This window comes from Cololabis saira, chromosome 2 (genome assembly GCF_033807715.1).
Source record: "Cololabis saira isolate AMF1-May2022 chromosome 2, fColSai1.1, whole genome shotgun sequence".
In the NCBI taxonomy this organism is placed as follows: domain Eukaryota; kingdom Metazoa; phylum Chordata; class Actinopteri; order Beloniformes; family Belonidae; genus Cololabis; species Cololabis saira.
Genome location: NC_084588.1, coordinates 12,085,804 through 12,108,074, shown reverse-complemented (window position 1 = coordinate 12,108,074; position 22,271 = coordinate 12,085,804). Strand labels below are relative to the sequence as shown.

At 44.4% G+C, this 22,271-nt stretch overlaps 1 protein-coding gene across 12 annotated transcripts in view; it reads left to right on the top strand.

Annotated features, from left to right (window-relative positions):
• Positions 1–22,271, top strand: part of nav2a (neuron navigator 2a) — a 249,424-nt gene that overhangs the window by 179,630 nt on the left and 47,523 nt on the right. For 9 of the 12 annotated variants that reach the window (XM_061737815.1, XM_061737779.1, XM_061737761.1 and 6 more), the window contains exons 5-12: positions 213–453; positions 657–713; positions 2,948–3,081; positions 10,109–11,330; positions 12,778–12,887; positions 12,979–13,087; positions 13,770–14,177; positions 21,073–21,195. In XM_061737815.1, coding sequence (XP_061593799.1) covers positions 213–453; positions 657–713; positions 2,948–3,081; positions 10,109–11,330; positions 12,778–12,887; positions 12,979–13,087; positions 13,770–14,177; positions 21,073–21,195 — 2,404 coding nt within the window. Of the gene's footprint in view, positions 1–212; positions 454–656; positions 714–2,947; positions 3,082–6,090; positions 6,146–10,108; positions 11,331–12,777; positions 12,888–12,978; positions 13,088–13,769; positions 14,178–21,072; positions 21,196–22,271 lie in introns of those variants that run through there. The other 3 variants (XM_061737743.1, XM_061737788.1, XM_061737833.1) reach the window with 3 other exon arrangements.

The following is a 22,271-nucleotide window of genomic DNA, read 5'->3' as shown; positions in this document are numbered from 1 at the left end:
AAGGTGAAAAATTGAAGCTTGATACGCTGAACCATTTTTGTTGGCAATCGGTTTTGCCAGAAAGAAATGTGCTAATGCCAGACATCACACATTAAAACATGATGGGGGTCATTATACCCCACGTTCGTGTAACTAATGTACCAGAAAGCTTACAGCGGCGCCTAATGATGTTTTCCTTTTCCTCTTTTGATACTCCACCACCTGATCTTCAGAGATTCGGAATGGGAATTTGAAAGCCATCCTCGGCCTCTTCTTCAGCTTGTCCCGGTACAAACAGCAGCAGCAGCAGGCGCAGCGACAGAACTCCCAGCCCACTCCCCCACCCACGGCACAGTCCCGCAGCTCGCACCCTGCCCTGAGCCAGCAGAGTAGCGCCCCGGCTCAGCTCGGCCAGTCGCATGGGACTCCCGCCCTCACGGCCCAGAAAGCAGCGCAGGCCGAGATGCAGTCCAGGTGAGAATCCCCGGCAAGCTGAAACTCTTTAAGGCTGAGTGAATGGATTTATTTGTAGTTTTTTCACAGTCTTGGTGTGTTTTAAAGTTGAAATCCACCATTTAGACATGTCTATCGTCCTGTTCATGCTTCATGTCATTCAAAAGTCTAAACCTGCACTCTGTATCTTTCTCTTTCTGTCCTTTTCCATGTCTTTCCTCTAGGGATGGGTCACAGAGTAAACTACTCAAGTTTTCCATTGGTCAGAAAAAGACCTCTAGGTCAGCCTCACTTGCCCTTCTGCTTTCTTGCCCTTCCCTCTCTTTCCTCCACCACACCTCCCGTTCCTTCCCGTTCCTGGAAGTTGGAAGGTAGAAATTGCCCCTAATCAAGGACAGCATTTCTTTTGCGCCGTAATGAGTTTAATGTTTCTTTTTGGTCTGTGATTAAGGGCAATCTCTACTACAAGCACAATCTGTTATGCATGAGTGGTAGTGTTCAGCAGATAGGAGCTAAAGCTCCAGGCTCCATTTTCGGATGGTCCTGTCCCTCTGGCATCACGCCTGATTTGGCAAACCTGCTAAATGTGCTGTGAAAGACCTTTAGATAACCTTAAGTAAGTGTGTGTGTGTGTGGGGTGGTTGGTTGCTTGACAAGAACATCCCCCATATAATATGTCATTAATAATTAACTCAGAAAGAATCCGTAGCAGTAAAGTGTCTATGACAACATTGTTGCTGAAATTCACCTTTGTTCTGTTTTTCTTTTTTTTTGTACTCATCTTTTTTAACTTAGCATGCACCTTGAAATTGAATGTAAGATGTGGTTTTGCATGCTGCCCGTCCCAGGTTGTGTATGTTGCTCTTGCTCCAACTGGAAAGGCTTTCTAAGCGGTGCGAGGGGTCCCTCTTGTGGTCAGTTTATGTAACTACAAGATCCTGAAACGCTTGAAAGTAAACCAACTGCACTACTTTTCTTGATTTTTCAGATACTTCAGTTTGTATCCAAAATAATTCTTCCGAAATGAAAAAGTACCTTTTGGATGCATCTTTAAGGACCAAGAAAAGAAGTCCAGTTGTCTTCTCTTTTAGGATTACTATGACTTGGATGGCTGAGAATCAACGGCATGCAACATGAATAGTTCAGATCAGATATTCAGTCTCCTGTACATTCTCTTTGCACCCACACACATTATTAAACTATTCCTATTTTGTCAAACTCTGATTTTTTTATTTATTTTTTGATCATAAAGATGGTTTATTGTTAATTATTTTCTAGTTATAACTCTAGATTGCACAAAACAAAGGGTGGCATCGCAGCAATGCGTCTTCAAGTGCTGCTTCAATCGGACAGTTGTAGTATAATCATGTTTACATGTTTGAAAGTTCTTTACATCTCAAAAAACAAAGGCTTTATGTGGATAAGATATTTCTCCAATGTATAGTCTAGCAGAACCAGGAATAACTGAACGCTAATTGATTTTAGGCTTCACTCATCTACATAATGTGGTTAAACCTTTTATCCCGCAACAGCTCCATTAATAATGGTCAGTGAAAGTGAAAAGCATGGCAGAAATGGGTTTCTGTAATATAACAGACGGCTGCGTGAGAGAGCTGGAATTAGCTTATCATCGTCCGCCTCACAGTCCCAGGAGGATGATGATGGTGATGTTGCCACTGGTAAATTAGCATTTGATAAACTGTCTGGTTAGATTACAAATTGCCTAACAGATCTCATCAAATACAGTCCAGATGGAATTGAGGCGTATTATTTTTCTCCGAGCTTACAGCTGGATTACATGTGTAGGGAGGCGGGCCCTGCAATGCAAAACAAGAAAATCAAACAACACAACATCAGAGTGCAGCATCTTATCCTGAAGATTACAAAGTGTACAATTAAGAAGCGTAAGCATGCTGATTGGTAACATTCGCCGTTACCCATAAGTCCAAGGACTGCACAGGCCGAGGCAGCAGACAGCAGTCCCTCTCCGCTCATCAGCTGGAGGGATACTTGACCTTGCAGACAAACCACATCCCCTCAAGCAATCAATACGGTGGGTCAACAGAGTTCTCATTACACTTGGAGTCGGGGTTCTCCACGACGTGCTGAATGTGTGTAAATCAGCTTCCCTGAGAGTAGCAGAGGTCACAAACTACAACCTTGCATTGTGGGAAACAAGGCCAGCTTCCGTAGGATGTTTTCATGATGCTCTCTGCTACATCCTCTAAACATGTAAATAATGTGGATAATATATTTGTGTTGGTTTTCAGAGTGCTGTTGCCTCTTTCTCTTGTGTGTCTGCTTCTTGGAAATCCCAAAGGTTCATTTCCTCAACAGCTGTTGACCTTGTTACTGACCTTGTAAGCCTGCAGTGACTTGAAGTGTGGCAAAGTGTGTTTGGTGTGGACTTTAACCCTGGTGGAAGCTTTCACTTACTGTAATAAACTAACTGTTTGGCCCATTTAAGCTCTTCTCTCTCTCTTCCCCTCCTCTTCCCTCCCTGCGTATCCACCAGACTACCTGGTCCCTCGGCGAGGGTGTCCACTGCCGGCAGTGATGTCCTTCAGAGGGGCTCGGTCAGTGCTGCTGGAAACAGACGCAGCCAGGGCTTCAGTGACAAGACCAAAGCCAACGCACACCTGAGCAAAGGTAGGGGTGTGTGAGTGTGTTTGAGTGTGAGAGAGAGAATAAAAACACAGTAACCATGAGAGAATCCTGTTGCTTCTGTGTCTCAGATCAATTTTATACTGAATAACAAATATGTAAGGCTCTTGCTTTTTGTAGTTTTTAATCAGCTTTCTTTAGTTGCTTTGAGACCAAGAAAAAACTACAATGCAATTCTGCACGCCAAGGTTTTTTTTTAACACAAAACAGTGCACAGCATACAGTTAAGTAACTGTGCTTTAATGTATAAAAGTAAAATATCTCGAAACCCTCAACAGCTTGTGCCTTAAGTCAGGATAATGTGAGTAGTTGCTGTCATATCTTTTTAATCCCAGAGAAAATAAAACGATCCAAACATGCTGATGAAGTAGAGAACGGTCTTAATTTAAGAGAATGATGTTGGGCTTGTTGCGGCTGCTGCAGCTGCTGCAGCTCTTCATCCCACCAGGTGGACATCTTACTGTAGGTGTGATCAGAATTTATGCTTTCATCGTTGATGTTCACGTACCCTCCAAGCACTTAATAAAATAAAGCTAAATGTTATTCTTTATGAAAAGTTGATACAGTGTCTGTTTGATCGGTGAAAAATTGATTCAAATTGGATGCACAAGGGCAGATGTTTTCTCACATTCCTGTTAAATATAATCCTGACTCATCCTCACTGTGAAAGGAATACGATCGTTTTTACAGGCTTTGACCTTTTTTTTCCTATAACTGAATATTTTACAACATATTTCCCATATTCCACACATTTACAACACACTTAATTTACATGACATGCTCCTGAATCTCAGGGATCTGCATTCTTGCATGTGCTGGTTTAGCTTTCTCAATAATGTCTGTATTTCCTTCATATTTTTATTGTGACTTTGGTACTCTGTTTCCTTCCCTCTTCTGTTATATCTATGGAAGTTCTTGTATATTTAAGTTTCCAGGCAGGAGATTTTCTGTTCATATGGTCCAGATTTTAGTTTTTTCTCTGGACACACACAAGCCGATCGCTGTATTTAGCCAGCTTTAGCTATCAGACAGATGATATCACAGTCGCCTCTGTAATGGTTTGATATACAGTGGAGGTCATGGTGATGTGATCACATGGCTTCAAAATGAGCTAAAGCCATCACCGCCCCACCCCGGGCTTGACAGAGAGAATTTGGTATTTTTGCTTAATTTCTGCCAAAGGTGGCAATTTTTCTGAGCATTGCACGCATTGTTTAAATGACAACTGTCTTTAGTGTTTTCCACTGAAGGAAAATCGTGAAGGACTCTAAAATGTTTGGAAATGGTCTTAACCCCCCACTATGTTTTTAACAAGCTACTTCAGTGTTTTGGTTTACTTTTTATTCAATAAATAACACGGTATAACATGTTGAGTCAGTGGTTCGTCTGAGGCTCCAGTTGGGGAGGACCAGATGATTTTAAAGAATAAAATCTTTTACAACCTTAAATCATGCACACGCTACAGGAGGGTTTACTTTATCTTTCTCATATTATTTATAGCTCTACCATAATTTAAACAATCCATAAATTACAACAAGTGTTGGAGCTACTATTTACTGGAGGAGGGTGATGAATGGTTCTGCTCCCTGTCGAGTGTTTGCAGCGGAGACAGATCTGTGTTCTCGCAGGTTTACTCTGAGTTTAACTCTTTGTGCCCTGTGTTATGGCTCCGGTCCATACAAGCAGAGTGTCCCTGGCAGATATGTAGTAACTCTGTAGAGTTAAAATAGTAGAAAATAGGTTTTAAATAGACTGTGTTCACAGGAGGTCTGACGCGTTAACTGGAACCAGCACTGTGAGCTGTGCTGTGAGCCAGTTATTCTCCAGTGGAGATGGGGACATTTGTTGATGTGAATCGTGTGCACATATCTGGGATTTGTGCCTGTGTATACTCTTTTGTACAACTGTATAAAAAGGTCTAAACCGTTTAGTTGATGGGGTGCAATGGTGTTGTTTGGTGAAAATATCAGTTTTTTAAATTCATCTCCCAAAAATAAAAATGTTTTCCCCCAAAATCTTTTATGCAAGAAGAGAGTGGGCTGAGACACACAACTGTGTCAGGTGAATCCAGCAGCTGTAGAAGCAGACGTGGTGAGAGGGAGCTTCAGGTTTGGAGAAGAGCTGTCAGGTAGCCGTGAACAGCGTTCACTCAGAGCATCTCCTGGTGCGTAAGCAGCTGCTGGATGGAGCATGAACAGAGCAGCTGATAGCAATTAGCTGCAAGATGCTCATGGTTCCATCTGACAAACCCAGCGGACGGCACCAAGTAAATATACAGGACTGTCTCAGAAAATTAGAATATTGTGATTTTCTGTAATGCAATTACAAAAACAAAAATGTCATACATTCTGGATTCATTACAAATCAACTGAAATATTGCAAGCCTTTTATTATTTTAATATTGCTGATCATGGCTTACAGCTTAAGAAAACTCAAATATCCTATCTCAAAAAATTAGAATATTCTGGGAATCTTAATCTTAAACTGTAAACCATAATCAGCAATATTCAAATAATAAAAGGCTTGCAATATTTCAGTTGATTTGTAATGAATCCAGAATGTATGACATTTTTGTTTTTTTAATTGCATTACAGAAAATAAAGAACTTTATCACAATATTCTAATTTTCTGAGACAGTCCTGTATATACTCCTCGTTTCAAATCAAGGCAGCACTTTCACTGAAGAAAAGCTATAGAAATTAGATGAATTTAGTTTAAAACAATTATCACCATAAAACCTGTCTTTCTGTTATCCAGAGGGATAACTCTGTTCCCACAGAGACATTCACTGTAAACTGTTTTGGGGGCAGCAGGTAGGATGAGAATCACTGGTGACCCCCCCCCCCCTCTCCCTCCCTCCCCCCAGCGCCCTGTTGCGCTGTTATTTCCAAGGCCCTCCCCCTGCCATCACCCTGTGCAGCGCTGCTCCTCCCCCTCCTGCCCTCTCTAGATGGCAGGCCTTAATTTGGGATTCTTTCCTTTCCTGTCCTCCACCTCCTTTCCTCCACTCCTTTCTCTGATTCTCCTGGAGGATTGCAGCACTCATGAGGTTTGTGGGCTTCCACTCGTAGTTCACCTCCAGCTCGGAGGAGACATTACAATTTTAAATAGTTTATCAGATTTGCATGAAACTTCTCAAAATGTGACAGAAGGGGACACGTTTGCTAATTTTCAGTAATTTTTCCTTCCTTTTTCATGTTGATTCTCATAGAAACTGCTGGTTATATATTACATTTAATCATTTTGATTGGTAATTTGGGCTTTTGAAAGTGTGGATAAAAATGTACTTTATTGTTTTTATACTTTTTTCTCCAACATCTTGATATTTTCTTTTACAACTGACAGATTTTCTTTTCGTGTTTGATTACTAAAAACATCTGATAGTGCAGGTTTATTATGAGTTAGTGTAAGTCAGCGTGGCTGCAGGTTTGGATGCTCAGGGAGACACCAGAGAGACACCTGCATCCTCTATTGTCGGGCCGGAGCTGCTCTGTGTCAATGGCTGTGACACCAGAATAAAGTCACGTTACCACCAGGCTCTGAAGCAGAGGAGCAGACCTGAGTCTTCTCTTCTGCTCTCCGTTAATGTAAGGTGACACAATGTGTGTGTTCAGCGGCCGACGCGGAGCAGAGATGCAGGGAGAGCGGGGGGCACCTGTGCCTGTGTGCGTGCGTGCGTCCGTGTGCGCTTGCATGGCCGGCGCTCTCGCTGAATGAATAGCCTTCTGATGAGCCGAGGCGTCACTTTGCGAGTGTATTCATGTGGAGAACCTTTAAAAAGTTTGGGTTCTCACACAAAAGCTGGCTGTCCCTCTCACTTTTTGGAGCACAATGACTGAGGAGCAAGAGAGGAGGCTTCGGCGATCACAGCACGGCGGGTTGGCAGGCACCTGCAGCCTCAGACGCCGGGTTTCAGGAGTTAAATGTGGATGAAGGTGTTGGAAAATGGGAATAAAACTGGTGGTCAGAGAGTTTGGCATCTTGTGACCAGTGCAACCATGAGAGACATTGGAGTTCTTATGTTTCTAAACAGTGTCAGCAGACGCTACCTTTATTACATTTACTGCTTGTGTGTGTGCGTGTGTGTGTGTGTGTGTGTGTGTGTGTGTGTGTGTGTGTGTGTGTGTGTGTGTGTGTGTGTGTGTGTGTGTGTGTGTGTGTGTGTGTGTGTGTGTGTGTGTGTGTGTGTGTGTGTGTGTGTGTGTGTGTGTGTGTGTGTGTGTGTGTGTGTGTGTGTGTGTGTGTGTAGCAGAGCTCTGCAGATTGTGTTTGCTTCACTTACAGCCCCAGCTGAAGTATAGAGTCAAGCTTAGTTTGCTCAGACATGCAGATCTCAAGTCAGTTTTTTTTTACTTTTTCTCAGTTCTAGAGAAAACTTAGACCCACTTGCAAGTCTAACGATCTGTGAAAAAGCGTTGAGTTGACTACGGCTGATCTCCTGAAAGGCTCTGAAGGTATCAGGATGCTCTGAACGGAGCAGGCGTCCAGCGAGAAGCTTAGACGGACTCGGGAGGCGAGACGGGATTTTCTGGCAGACAGGAAGTGGAAGGGTGGTCTGTGGTCCTGTCATTTTCTGCTTTCCATTTCCATCCGTAATGACTGCGGTAATTAAGCATTTAAGTCGAATGTTCAAATTCTTTCAACATGCTTCTTCAAGCAGTCCGGTCACCCAGCGCGACGGGGCTAATGTCAGCGAGCGCTCTGCTCCCAGGATGTGGCCCACGGCTGCACGGGGTCACTGGTTAAGACCTAATTTGTTTATTTTGAAGGGAAACTGCTTTCTGTGTTTTGTGGTGAAGATTGAAGCCTGGATGTTGAAACTGCAGACAGAAAAAGACATCTGTGCTAGATGAGTGGATAAGTGGATACTCCAAATATTAGTTGTTTTTCTTGTTGCAGTATTTACCAAGAACCACTGAATCAAAAAGTTATTTTGCACTGATATTTGTTCTGTCTGGAGCAGATGTTTGTTTATAATCACCGAACCCTCTTTAGAAACCGTGTTTGTTTACTACCCACCGGGATGTAGACGTGTCCGTCCCTTTTAAGAGTCAGTTCAGATTCAACACGTTGAAGACGAGCCCGTTCTTTCATCTCTGGCCCCCTAACTGGAGCGTGTCATTCCCGGCCACCGGGTCCAGTCATGTCAGCGACCAGCTGACCCACTGTCTCTCCCTGTGATACTTGCTGACACAAAGTGCGAGTGACCCAGTTATGGACCGTCCTGCTGGCCTCCATCAAAGCCTCACTCTTCCCAAACCTGGACTGCTCGTCCCCTTATTCTCGCTGCCTGCTCCGTGAACACAGCAGGTTCCCCCTCTCGTTCAGCTGCAACCAATCGGGAGCCGGATAGTCGCAACCTGACCCACTTTGCCAGTTGCTAATGACTGGCACATCTAATTGGGCCCAAATCACTTCCTAATGGCTGCATTGTTTAGACTGTTCTGGCTAAATGCTAAATAGGGAGAGGGAGAGCAGGGGTTGCTTTGTGGGCTCCCATTTCTCTAATTAGGACATGAAAGGCACTAAAAATGAAGTAAAGGGGAGAGCCTAATGAAAAACGACTAAACAAGCAGCTTGATTGTTTAATAAACTGGATAAATGCTGGCTTAATTAGATGATGTGCAAAGCGATGAATATGGAATGTATGTGAATGAGAAGTTGCTTCATAAGAGAGGGATATTTACCCCGTGTTTATGATAAGAACCACAATAGTGTGAAATGTTTTTTATTTCCTTTTTCAAACGACAATCATCCAGCTGAAGAGACGACAACGTGGCACTGTTGCTTTGGACGTTAGAAACGGGTGACTTGTGTGAACATGTTTGTTGAGGGCAGCTGGAGCTCCAGCCCAAAGGTCGGTGGGTTGAACCCCCAAACTATCCTGTGTCCAAGTGTCCTGGAGCAAGGCACCGAACCCCACAAGCAGAAGTCAGACACGGATGTTTGCAGTCAGAAAAATCAACATTCCTTTCCATTTAGATGTATTATTTTGTAGTCATTTAGGTAGTAGATGTATGTTTGTTTTTGCAAACCTGACCAATGAAGTTGATGCTGATTCTGCATATTTAAAATTAACACTTGAAGTTAAATAAACAGTATTTTTGAATACTTTTATTTACTATCTGAAGACAAGAGAACAGTACAAAGTAAAGTAAAAGCAAATAGGAAGGGAAGCTCTGGGTTTGGTGTGTGTGTGTGGGTGTGAAATGATGAGGGTAAGTTGTAACTGAAATGTTATGATTCAGTCCAAGCAGTTCTCCAACACAGACCCCTCTCTCTCTCTCTCTGCATCTGGCAGTTGGTGTTTGAATATTCAAATGTTACTGGTCTGAGCCCCGTGTCCCTGGTCGCACCACTCTTAATGTACACTGACAACCTCAGCAGCCGCCAGGACGCTCTAGTTTTCTGTGGCTGTGACTTTTACCAGGGATTTTCAAGTCTTGTTTTGCTCCCTCGGTTCTCGGTAAGTTTACTTAATGAGACACCACTGAGTCACATGCTGCGGATCATCTCATCTCCTGCAGGAAGGCTTTTGGTTTTCTTTTCTTCAACTTACATCTCCAAGTTAATCTCAGGTTTGAATGTACTCTTTGATGGGATTTTCCAGTGACCAGTGTGTTTATTTGGAAGGCAGAGCACCCCGACCGAAAGAGGTCCATATAAGTCCAGGCCTTATACGTGCAGCAGCGCTGCTTCCTAGTGGGCTTGGCGAGACTTAAAAGCACTTAAAGCTGCTCCTCTCAGTTTGAATAAACAGTCTGTGATGGGTTTCTCTTATTGATAGTTGTAAGTGGGTTTTAACAGTTTTGGTGGTTTGCTTGAGGTAAAGCAATGGCACATTTGGCTGCTTCAACACACAGTGGCTCCAGGCCCTTATAAGGCCGACATATTCGGGGTCAAAGAGAACATACTCTCTTCTCCCTCCGATTCCACATCTGATTGATTTTTCCTTCCTCATCTTTACGCTTCTACTTCATTGTTTGATTGTTTTTTTTTTCCTCTCATGCAGATTCCCCAGAGGGCATGACCTTGCAGCCTTCTTTGATGACTGAGCACGCTCTGTCATCTGCATCGAGTGGCAGCTCCTCTACCAGCGTTTCAGGTGCCTCCTCGGTTCCTCCACCTTCCTCCTCGTCCTCCTCCACAGCCATTCCCCACCCCAACAGCAACGGCAAGTCCTGGAGGAGCAAGCCCACAAGCTCCAAGCACACCTCCTCTCATCCCCCCACATCCACCCCCTTGTCTGCCATGCAGTCCAGCAAACAGGAGAGGGACGCTTCCTCCAGGGCTGCTCCGGCAACTGAGGCTCCTCCCAAAGCTGTTGCTCAGAAGTCCATGCTGGAGAAGCTGAAGCTTTTCAACAGTAAAGGAGGGTCCAAGTCATCCCCCACCTCCTCTTCCTCCACTGGAGCAGGGCCCCACCCTGACACCGCTGCCCCAGCAAGGCAGCCGGGAGCAGGGCAGGTGGAGAGATCAGAAACGGGCTCCAACACCGACCCCATGGACGAGGACGATGGCAACGTCCGACCCGGGCTGAACGGAACCAGCAACGGCACGAGCCACGGAGCCGCTCCCTCGGCAGGCGCCTCCGTCTCCACAACTGCCAGCAGCCCCAAGATCGCTCTGAGGGGCATCGCCCAACGCACTTTTAGCAGAGCTTTGACTGCCAAGAAAAGCTCCACGAAAGGCCTGGAAAAAGACAAGGGCAAGGAGAAGGAGAAAGGGAAAGAGGTGGGGAAACGTGTCCCGGACAGAACCGAGCTGAGGGGGGACGAGCTGAGGGAGGAAGCAGCAGCCGTCGCTGCGGACGCTGACGGCCCCAACAAAAAGACCTCTAAAATTGCCAGTTTCATTCCCAAGGGGGGTAAAGTGGCCAAAAAGGAGAACTCCACTCCTGCACACAGCGGTATACCAAAGCCAGGAGGCAAAGCTCCGGGAGCTGGGGGCAAAGCTTCTGCAGTGAAAGAGGCTGGGGAGAGGCCCCGGAGCATGCGTTTAGGGGGGGGTCTGGTCATGCACCGGGGTCCCCTGGATAAAGACAGGGACAGCAGGCACTCCAGCTCTACCTCCAGTCTGGCCTCCACAGAGGGGAAGCCCAGCGGCGCCGCCCTTGTGGCAGGAGGAAGCACTACACAGAGCACAGCCTGCAACACCGTGAGCGTGCAGCTACCTCAGACGCAGCAGCACCACAGCCACCCCAACACAGCCACCGTCGCACCTTTCATGTACAGGCAAGGTTTCAGTATTTACTTATTTGTGATTTAAAATTGCTTTAAAGAGAGTGTCTCAAAAATGCATCAAAGACTGTAACGCTTAACACTCGTTTTACAAGCTTTTATAAGTAAACTGGTGTACAGTCTGGGCCGAAAGTTTTTGGGTTTTTGCAAATTTTTTGGCTTTTGTAATTCTTAGACCATTTCTTTTTTTCCTGTTTCCACCACATTTATAATCTCTTTTTTACCAGTGTTTTTACTGTGTATGTGACAAAAAAACCGTTGAAACTTTTTAAGGTTTTGGACAAAAAAAGAACAATAATGTAAATATGAACTCTTTGAATAATCACAATATATATTTGCCTATAAAAAAAGTGAATAAATGCTCTTAAAAAACAGTGTTAAAGGAAAACAAATTTGTTAAAAATACCAAAATGTTCATAATTGCTAAAAACTTTGGCCACAAATGTAAAAGCGGTGGTACTCTGAGTCCAGGACCGTTAACAAGTCAAGTTCAGGAGATTGTTTATCAAACCATCAAACACCAGATATTTGCTTCCCATCTTAAAGTTAGAAGTCATCTTGCTTATTGACTCATCTGAGATCAACCCCTTCAAATGTTCTGGCTTCCTTGCCCTTGTGGACTCATGTACTTCAAGTACTTAGTCAAATATGAGTTGATGTGTTTACCTCTGGACCTCTGCTCTGGTCCCAGTGTGACGGGGATACAGTTCCCTCACGCTCTATAAGTCCCCTCTAACAACAACTCATTAGCTAATCTCCTTCTACACATTTGGACCTGTTGGCCCCACCTAAAAGAAAAAAAAGCTCAACTTTGAGGGCCTGAAACTTCCTCCTCTGCCGTATACCTGTCAAATATCATTACTTGCAGGATTATGTCACCTCCACCAGCCATAAGGTGCACGTACAGAGCAAACCAAAAAGCAAAGTGTAGAAAAATGGTCTTTTATTGTGAAATGAAGTCATAAGAATAATTTTATGGAAATATTCTGTAGTTTAAAGCAGTTTTATGTGACGTTACCAGAAGTTTCCAGGGGCTTAGATGCTGTCCTCTTCAGCACAGCAGCCTTTTCTAACGGTTCATGTTCAGAGTGAGTGTGCATTAGTCAACAAGGACAAAGTCTGCAAAGACCAAAGGCTGCACGTACCCGGCTCTCGGACGTCATCATCTCAAAAATGGAGCGGCCAATGCAGTGGCTGAGCTCTGAGTATTGATTTATCCTTCAAAGATGAACGTTACCGGCGTCTGAGGCTTAGCGGGCATTCGTCTTGGACCGCAGTCACAAGACTTGAAACAGCAGATTTAAATCTTAATCAGGTTTATCCCTCCTTCGTGACAATTTTCTGATTATTAGGTTCCCACTAAGTGCACCAATAATTCAGATTCAATGATTTCCTCACTTTGATCACTTGCGCAACCTTTTTTTTTCTTTTTTTCTCCCAGATCCCAAACAGACGGCGAGGGAACTGAGAACACGGAGGCTGGTTCTGGGGGGAGAAGTGGAGACGTTTCCTGCACCAAGACCAGCCAGACCTCCGCTGAGGACCTTTCAGGTTGGAGGCCCCTAGCATTTAAATTCTGGGCTGTTCAGAATATATGAAATTCGCCTCATGATAGTATTTTTTATTTATTTTTTTCACTCAGGTGAAGATCCGGAGACGAGACGTTTGCGTACAGTCAAAAACATCGCAGACCTACGGCAAAACCTGGAGGAGACCATGTCCAGTCTGCGAGGAACTCAGGTCACACACAGGTAAATAAAAATAAATCATTTTTACATGTTTTTATAGACACGTGAAATTAGTTTCAATAGAATAATAGATTACCTTCATTTATTATTCCTGTTAACTGCCAAATTTGTAAGATACGTCTCATTGATGGCGAAAGCAGCAAAATAAAACTGAATATTTTCAGTTTCCGTGCTAAACTGAAGTCGGCCGCGCTCACGTGAAGTTTATGAAACATGCTTTAGCAAACAAAACCCTTCTGTTTGAGGATCATCAAGTGCGGCGCCGTACAAAGGCGGCCACGGCTGAGTTATAAACAGACCAAATCAGGCTTTATGTTGAGGATTGGAGCCGGTGATTGAACTGCCTCGTGGTCAGCAGACTGTGTCTGTCTTGGTTTACAGGTATTACTCTCCTCCAACCCCCACCCCCTCAGCAGTGTGTCATCGCTCTTTGATCGCGGCCTTTCATGTCCTGTTTGTTTCTGGTTAGGCTCAAACCAGTGACATTACCTTTTACAGGTTCTGTGCTCTGGCCTGACCTCACAGAGCAGAGCTAACAAGATCTAGTTTCAGCTCCGCTGTAAGGTCAACATGCCCTGTTTTCTGTTTGTCCACCCCTGAGATTGAGTGCTTTTCTCTTGCTGTAGATTAGATCTTTAAAAAAACTACATTTATTCATTTTTCCATGTATCTCTTCCTGTTCCAGCACCTTGGAAACCACGTTCGATGGCAGCGTCACCACAGACATCAGCGGCGGTAGCGGCAGCGGCAACAGCACCGGAGGGGGTCGGAGTATCCTCAGCCTCACCTCTGCCCGCTCCTCGCTGTCGTCGTGGCGACTGGGCCAGTCCAGCCCTCGTCTGCAGGCGGGTGACGCCCCCTCCAACGGCTACGGGAACCGGGCGGCCGGCGGGCAGGGGGGGCGCTACATGTACCCCGGGCACCTGCGGCGGCAGCTGGCCGGCCGGGGGGGAGCTCTGTGCAGCGTGGAGCTCGGGGACAGAGCTGGGGAGGACGGGGAGCTGGACGGCATCGCCATGGAGGTCACGGGATACATGAGCGACGGAGATGTGCTGAGCAAGAACGCTGTGCGCGCTGATGACGTCACCAGCGGGTAAGCAAAAAGATAAAATGATACTTCTGTCATGCAAAAATGGCAAACTTCAACCGGTGTGATCAGGGGCGTCAATTGGGTATGGCAAGGTATGGCAGCCGCCACACCTTGGCTTCAAGGGAAAATGTAAATGTTTGTTTTTTAAATAAGTTTATGGAATTACTCTGTGTCTATTTGTATAGATTATTCTATTACTTAATACATATAGAATAACTACAAATGCAAATCAGAAAACATGATCGATTTCAATAGTTATTATACACTGCAAAAACTCAAAATCTTAACAAGAATATTTGTCTTATTTCTAGTTAAAATGTCTAGTTTTTAGTAAAAAAAAATCTCATTACATTTAAGACAAGACTCAAAAACAACAGTTTTCACCTGTTTCAAGTAGATTTTCACTTAAAATAAGTGGAAAAATCTGCCAGTCGAACAAGATTGTTTTGCTTGTAATGAGAAGATAAATCTTGTCCCACTGGCAGATTTTTCTACTTATTTCAAGTGAACATTTATTTGAAACATGTGAAAATGGTCAAATAACAACTTATTTTTCTGGTGATGACTCTTGTTTTAAGTGTAATGAGATTTTTTGACAAATTTGAAAAATGAGACATTTTAACTAGAAATAAGACAAATATTCCTGGTAAGATTTTGAGTTTTTGCAGTGAGCGAGACTGCATTTGAAAAAGTTCAAATGTTCTTGAGCACACAGATAAGCTCCATAGCAGACTTCTGTGATGAGTATTTGCTGGACGTGTTGATTGATACTCTAGTTAAGTTCTGTGACTCGTAACCTTGCCATACCTTAGCTTTGACTGAATTGACGCCACTGGGTGTGATCCTCAGTAAAGGAGCGTGCCAGCAGAGGGCAGTATGGCTCCTTGACGATCCCACTGTGATCCAGCTGTTAGATGATACGTGACAGTCCTCTGTTGCATTATTATTACTCTGAGCGCACATCCCACATATATCTCTCCTGTTTTTCACGTTCAGTGGCGTTAATATCCCGATGAGCCATTTATCTTCTCTCTGGAAGCCAGTGACCATGTTGCAACAAACTCCCTGCATACCTTGGCTGCCACACGGCATTTTAAACATCTGCTGTCATCATCATTATCAGATGGAGCTGTAACAGGCGCCAAGTCGCCTTCAGATGGCATCAGAAGTCAGACGCGTGCAGAGATCAGAGTCTGGCGCGCAGCTTCATTAGGGATTACTTTGAGTTCAGATTAATAAAAATGTAGACATGATTCTGTGAGATCACTGAAGATAATAAAAAGCAGATCCCCCTTTTTGAAAAGGAGTGGAAATGACTTCATTTGACCTCCGTGGGTCTGGAGTGATTCTCCAGCCCTCAGGCAGTCTTAGAGAACAAGCGAGCGAGTTGATATGTCTGGATCTTTTATCTGAGGAGACAAAGGAAGGCCAAAGGCACACCTGGACAGGTGATGACGCAGACCGGGGGAGAGGGAGTCTCTCACTCGGAGAACTTAGTATCCAGGCTGGAAGAGGGGCATCGCGGAGCCGTGGCAATACCCCCTACCCCCCTGTATTGTAGTTTTACTGCATGTAAAGATTATTTCTCCCGGTTTTCTTCTTCAGATGACTGATCTTTATTAATTCAACCACCAGTTCAAAGCAAAGAAATTACATGTATCCCCCCCTCTTAGAATCTGGAACGTTTGCATCTTAATTTGATAAATGATTTAAGTGATTTATTCGCTTTCCATGTTTAACCTCCTGCGGCTGAGGAAGTGTGTGTGCGTGCGTGTGTGTGTGTGTGTGTGTGTGTGTGTGTGCGTGTGTGTGTGTGTGTGTGTGTGTGTGTGTGTGTGTGTGTGTGTGTTGAAAACACTACACACTCTGTGTTTGTATTGGCTGTTTTCAGCTTCGAGGGATGAATGATGGATGACAGACTAATGAGCTTTTATTCAAATGGACCCATGTTGACGATACCAAGTGTTTCCTTGGGGGGGGGGGGGGGGGGGGGGTGTGAGACAAGCAAGGTGTGTTTGTGTATGTGTGCATGTTTAGTGGGTGGAGTCGTTAACCGGTGCAGGTTAACCATTTAAAACTGCCGTGGACTGATAGCCTCCCCCTCTCCTCATCCTCGGGCCATGTCCTGGTTATCGCCGTCACAAGCGCGCGTTAGCTTCCACTAAATAACTGGTTCTTCCACACCGAGGTGGGATGTTTACCCAGAGAGGAGGAGCTGGCGTCTGGATTACACCAGAAACCACAGCTCAACTCTTTGTCAACTCCGCATTGTCTCTAAAATGGTTAATTCACACAGATCACAGAGGGAGCGTTACTCCCATCTACCGTCTCTGGTGTCTGACAACAGAGGAGGCGGTTTGATTTTGATTAATTTGGTTGGAGATATCCGTTTCTGAGCTGCTGCCTTCCAGCAAAGTGTAGTTGAAAGCTTGTGGAGTAAACCATAGAGCCACTGTGACGCGTAATCCCAATTAATCCCTCAAAGAATGGTTCTCCAGTGCTGCAAACACCACAAATTAGATTAGTTTTACCTCGAGATTTAAACCACAGTGATTCTGGGGGATTGCTCTGAAGGGACCTTTGGCACCGTGGACGTCATGCGTAAAATCTCTTCAGACTTTTTAGTTAAATTTTTATATCTGGTCGTCATTTATTCAGAAAAATTGAAAAAAAAGAAGAAATTTAGCAGTTCGATTGAGAACGGTTGCAGCTTTTTCTTTTTTTTTTTTCTTTGGGAATTTTATATTTTGGGGGGTTTTGGAGGATTGGTATGACAAAAGACCTTATTTTATGATTTAAATTAGATTTTATTCTGGGTTTTATAGAAGAGCAGCGTATGTAGACATGAGATAAGCAGCTCAGATGGATGTGCCTCACCGTGGAGCTCCGCGTGACTGATGACACCACTTTTTGCTATCTTCAGTGGTTTTCTTTGAGACCCCCTCCCCTCTTTTTCCTTTCGGTGTCTGTGGCCCACAGAGACGAGGGCTGCCCCCCCCCACATCCTCATGCTCGGGGGTATACTGCCTGATCTACACCTCACCTCCCACCTTCCTCCGCTCCCTCCCTCCTCTGCACTTCCACACTCCCATCCCTCCTCCACCTTTCACAGACAGACTCCACTTCCAGCCAGGGGGAGGAAGGCTTGCAGAGCGGAGCGGGAAGGCTGCACACCCACACCGAGCTCTCACGGATCGCCACGCTCGCGCTGCACATGGAGAGCTCAGTGACTTCTCATATCAGCATCATCACACATGCTTTCCACGTATAGGGGATATTATTCCTGCAACAGCGGCTCTCCCTCACAGCTCACAGACCTGATAACACACAGTAACAGACGGTTGGAAACGGATTTGTTTGAAGATCTTAATCAGAAGGGATCAGCGCTCACCTGGACTTGCTTATTTGCTTTGGACTCCCTGTGTTAGCATGTTTGAGGCAGACAGGTATGTGTTCATCCAGAAGGTGACTTTATTTAAAAAAAGACTGCATCTGTTGTTGGGAAGTGGAATACCTCTGCAGTGTCATTTACTCAGGACATGTGCCACTGGTTCTTGCTGCGTAAACTCGACCCAGCTGCTCTGCTTCAGCTCATAAACTCTCTTGTTTGGACACGTCTGTCTCGCTGCAGAGGGTTACAGGTTAACAAGCAGTGTGAGACGAGACTGCAGGAGCTCAGTCAATTATTAGTGTGAAGGGGTAATGCATCAGTCGGTGTTTGTTTGTGCGCCTGCCGGCCTGCCTGCTCGTCTCAAGGTGACGTGCTTTATGATTGATGCCAGCAACTCCCCCGAGCTGGTCCCGGGGCACGAGAGGGTGCCAGCATTTTTCAGCCGTCTCTAAAGTCTCTTTGTTGTTGGGAAATTCTGATGCAGAACAATTAAGTTGCATGTACTGTGTGTGCGTGTGTGTGTGTGTGTGTGTGTGTGTGTGTGTGTGTGTGTGTGTGTAGGATATTCAGTGGACAATGGATTATTGTTTTATACCGTTTTATAAATCAGCCGCCGTTCCATCATACACCCCAAAGGAATTCCAAATACTTGCACCTGAATAATTAATACAATTTAAGTATTAATTGTTGAACACTTTATTTATTTGAAGTAGGATTGTGTGAAGTACTGCTGAGTACTACTGTATTAGATCAGTATTTGGACCACTCCTCTTCTTCAAACAACAGTTATTTACCTTAATTATTTAGTCACTGAGTTTGATGTCCCACAGAACATCTTTGTTCAAACATGGTCTTTGTCAGTTTGTCCATTTTGCAAAATCGTAGCCATTTCCAAAGCTACATGCTAATGCAAACTCAGTTTGCCACAATACAGGATACACTGTCCAGTAAACAAAAACATACACACTCTGTGTAAGTGACAGGTACCCAAATGGTTTGCTACTTTCGGGAAGTTTTCCAGAGTGCAGCTGGCCAGTCTCCTTCACGTAGTACATCTCCTCGTTGCTTTTACGGTGGTATGCTATGTCTTAATGACACCAGACCAGTATACAGTACATATAATATAAAGGAATAAAAAACATCTAGAACCTCTGTTGAACCAAATGAGCTCCATCTGTACTATGTGGTTTGGAAAAACAGCCCATGTTACAATTAAGATCATGTTATGTAGATTTATTCTTCTACATTTTGCTATAATCTTGTTGATATTTATAATGTTTGAGTTTTTTTTAGATAGTTAACAACTGGTCCTGTAAATTAGAGTAAAAGCTCCTAATTCTGAACAGAGGTTAGCCAGCTCCCCACCAAAACTCCTCCCAGATTCTCCAAAGTGAAAGCGCCGTGGCCACAGTTTACTAGAGGTAAAACGCCATCTACTCACAAATACTTCACACATCCCCTTAAAAGCCTAAATATTCTTTTTGTCATGGTAGATGAGCGCACAGAAGTGTTAATCATGATTTGGCCAGTCCTTCTTCCTTAAAGTTTTGCAATTACAAAATTCTGAATCTCCACATTTAATTTGGACTCTTATTCCCAGGGTCTATCTTATGCAAACAAATCGATCACATCACGCAGAGCCCGTTAATTTAGTATTAAAACAATGCTTATGCAGGGCATTTCTGGAAAAACGGACCGCAGCAGGGCGTCAAACAGCTGAGCTCGGCCACACTTTATGCAAATCAGTCAGATGTTCTCACATTTCGCTGAATTTCACAAGCAAGGGAAATGTCCTTGAGCTTCTTCACGACCAAATAGGGGAACCAATATGCGTGAAAGTGAAATTTAAATGGATTTAGTGCACGTTGAGCCTCAGGCTGTTTTTGAAATAGCGTACTGCTGTATTATGCATGTTTCACAGTGAACGATGCATCGTGGCACGGTGGTCACCGTTAGTACGCAGTATCCACCTATTAAAGCAGCTATTCTAGGCCGTAATCAGAAATGTGGCTAGCTGCTGTTGTAGTAACTCACTGCATTATGGGATGCATGCATGTGAGGTAGGCCAGTCAGCTGAAACAGGACTTTTTTTCTTATCAAAAGGAGCTCACCATCTTGTCTTTTGTGTGTTTGCGCAATTGTTTCCACATTGCACACAAGATTTTGACCAAATCGGTACATGGTAGTACGCACTACGAAAACTGATTTGTCTTATTTTTTTGTCTAGGGGCAATACTTTTATGCTAGTTTTAAGAATTCTAGTCAAGAAAAAGTGTTTTACCCTATTGGCGGAGTGTTTTAGGGTTTTGTTTTTTGCTTGATGTAAGACAATATGACTACATTTAGGATTATTAGTCTTATTTCCCGAGGGCTGTTTTTGCTGTGTAGTAAACAGCTTTAGTAATGGTTTCTTCATAATAATAAGAGTAATCACATATTGCATGCATGTCTCAGCGAGTCTGTATTCCATCTCATTCTTGGATGTTTGCTGCCAAAATACTGATGCGTTTCAACACCTATACCAAACACGATCAAGTCTAACGCTCAATGTGTTTGACGGCACGTTACTGGGCACAAACCAGCTCTGTTTATAGGAAACACTCCACCGTGTGTACATTGTGCATATAGATGTGTAGTTATGTGCACGCAGACTTTCATCTTCCCCAGTTTCACCTCGAGATATCGTAGAAGTCGGTTTATTTTTCTACCCACTTACTCTTGTGACGAGAGTCATAACCCAGTCCCAGGGAGAGAGAAGTCACCTTTGAAACGTTGCAGGGCTCTACCCTAAATCTGCGAACATTTCATTATATTATATCCATATTTGGTTCCTTTGGTAATCTCGTCTACAGGTAAATATTTGAGGAATTAGTTGGTGTTTTAGTTCACATGGGAATGTTTGTGTAAGTGTTCAGCTCCTCGGTATCAGTTTCAGACTGTGACCGACTAAAGCACGCTATAAATCATGCCGCCTATAATGTGCTTTTCCATTATGAAATGAGATGACTCCTCTACTTAGCCTGTACTTGTACATGCAGAGTATTTTTAACCTCTCCTAATGTTGGGTTTCTCCGTCTATCAGTGTGGCAGAGCGGAGCACTGATGGAACCAGCGCGTGTGATGGATTTACGTCCTGTAGAAATGAAGAACAGACTCATCCTCTGTCTTCTGTGCAGCTTCTTCTCTTAAAGACCGCTGTTGTTCACCACTGGCCACATTAGAGAAATGTGTCCCTCCAGTTAGTTTGCTGTCTCCAGCGTCAGCGTGGGAGCTTTTTTTGCCAGCCATCTAGCCCAGATTGATGGGAGCGTCGCCTCAACCAGAGAACTAGGTGGAGGGATGTGGGCTCCACATCCATAAAGCATGCGTTAAAGAGGGAAGAGGAGCAGCGTGCAGTGTGTGTGAAGCCGGGCTTTAAAACAACGTGGGAGGCCACGCGGCTTCACGTGATCTCCTCTGTCCTGTTTAACTCTGTATCTGAGAGGAACTTTGTGCTCTGATCTGCAGGTACATGACTGATGGAGGTTTGGGTCTCTACACCCGGCGCCTGAACCGGCTGCCAGACAGCATGGCCGCCGTACGAGAGACGCTGCACCGGAACACGTCATCAGGACAAGGAGATGCTGACAGGTAGGAACACCTGGGAAGGGAATTCCACCTGTTTTTCCTTCACACCAGAGCTCCCTTTTATTTTAGCAGGATTATTTGGATGCAATTTTTACGCCGTTTGATTCATTTTAATTTTTTTTCACACTTGTTACAACTGAACTTGCTGTATTTTAACTGTATTTGTTATATTATGTTGTTTTAATAGCTTATTATTTAATTTATTTATTTATTGCTTATTATTAATGCAGAAAAAGCAAATGCTGTCCACAAATATTCTGAGCCACTGGAAAAATACAACGTCTTAGCTCGAGGTGTGAATAAAACACTTGTGTAAACTTCACCATGTCTTATCTTGGGGTTAAACACTGTGTGTTTACACATGTGGCAGGAAAAAAATGGCATTGAAACTTAAAACACACACAGATACAATGTCTGGAGCAGCTTTTGTGCGCTGGTTAACGTGACCAACGTCCAGTTTCTCAAACTACGACCCACATAAGGAATAGCTGAACAATACAAAAAGATCCTCAAGGTGATGGACAACAGAACAACATCTTGCTGCAATTACATGCATGAAATCAAAAATACACTAAGAATATTGCACAATTTTAGGGTGTATTCTTCTTTAGAGATATGAACTGCCTCCCCCCTGCTCCGCGGTATTTGATGCAGCTGAGCTTTGGGATGCTCGGCGCACTGCTGGCCTGATTTCTGACCAAGTGTTTGCGATGTCTCTGGATTTTCTAGACCGCAAAAGTGAGCAGATAAACCAAGTGTTTGTCTGTGAGGCTTGCCGGAGCATCCCGTGTCAGCGTGAGCAATCTGGGGAGACTCTGCGGTCCTTTGTCCTGTCAGCTGGGGAAGGATTTGGTTAGCTGGCTAGTTGACAGACGGAAATGAATGAAGTCTGAGCAGAAGCCCACTGTGTTGCAGGGGAATGATGGGGGGTGGGAAGAAAGGGAGCCACGGGGGAGGGACTGAGCTGGATATGAAAATGGACGGCAGAATGGATGGAGGTGGCTGGAAGAGCTAATGAATGGGGGAATAAATTAGACAACAAAGAGCTGCCGTGGTGACGGCCTCTTCCCGCTATCATC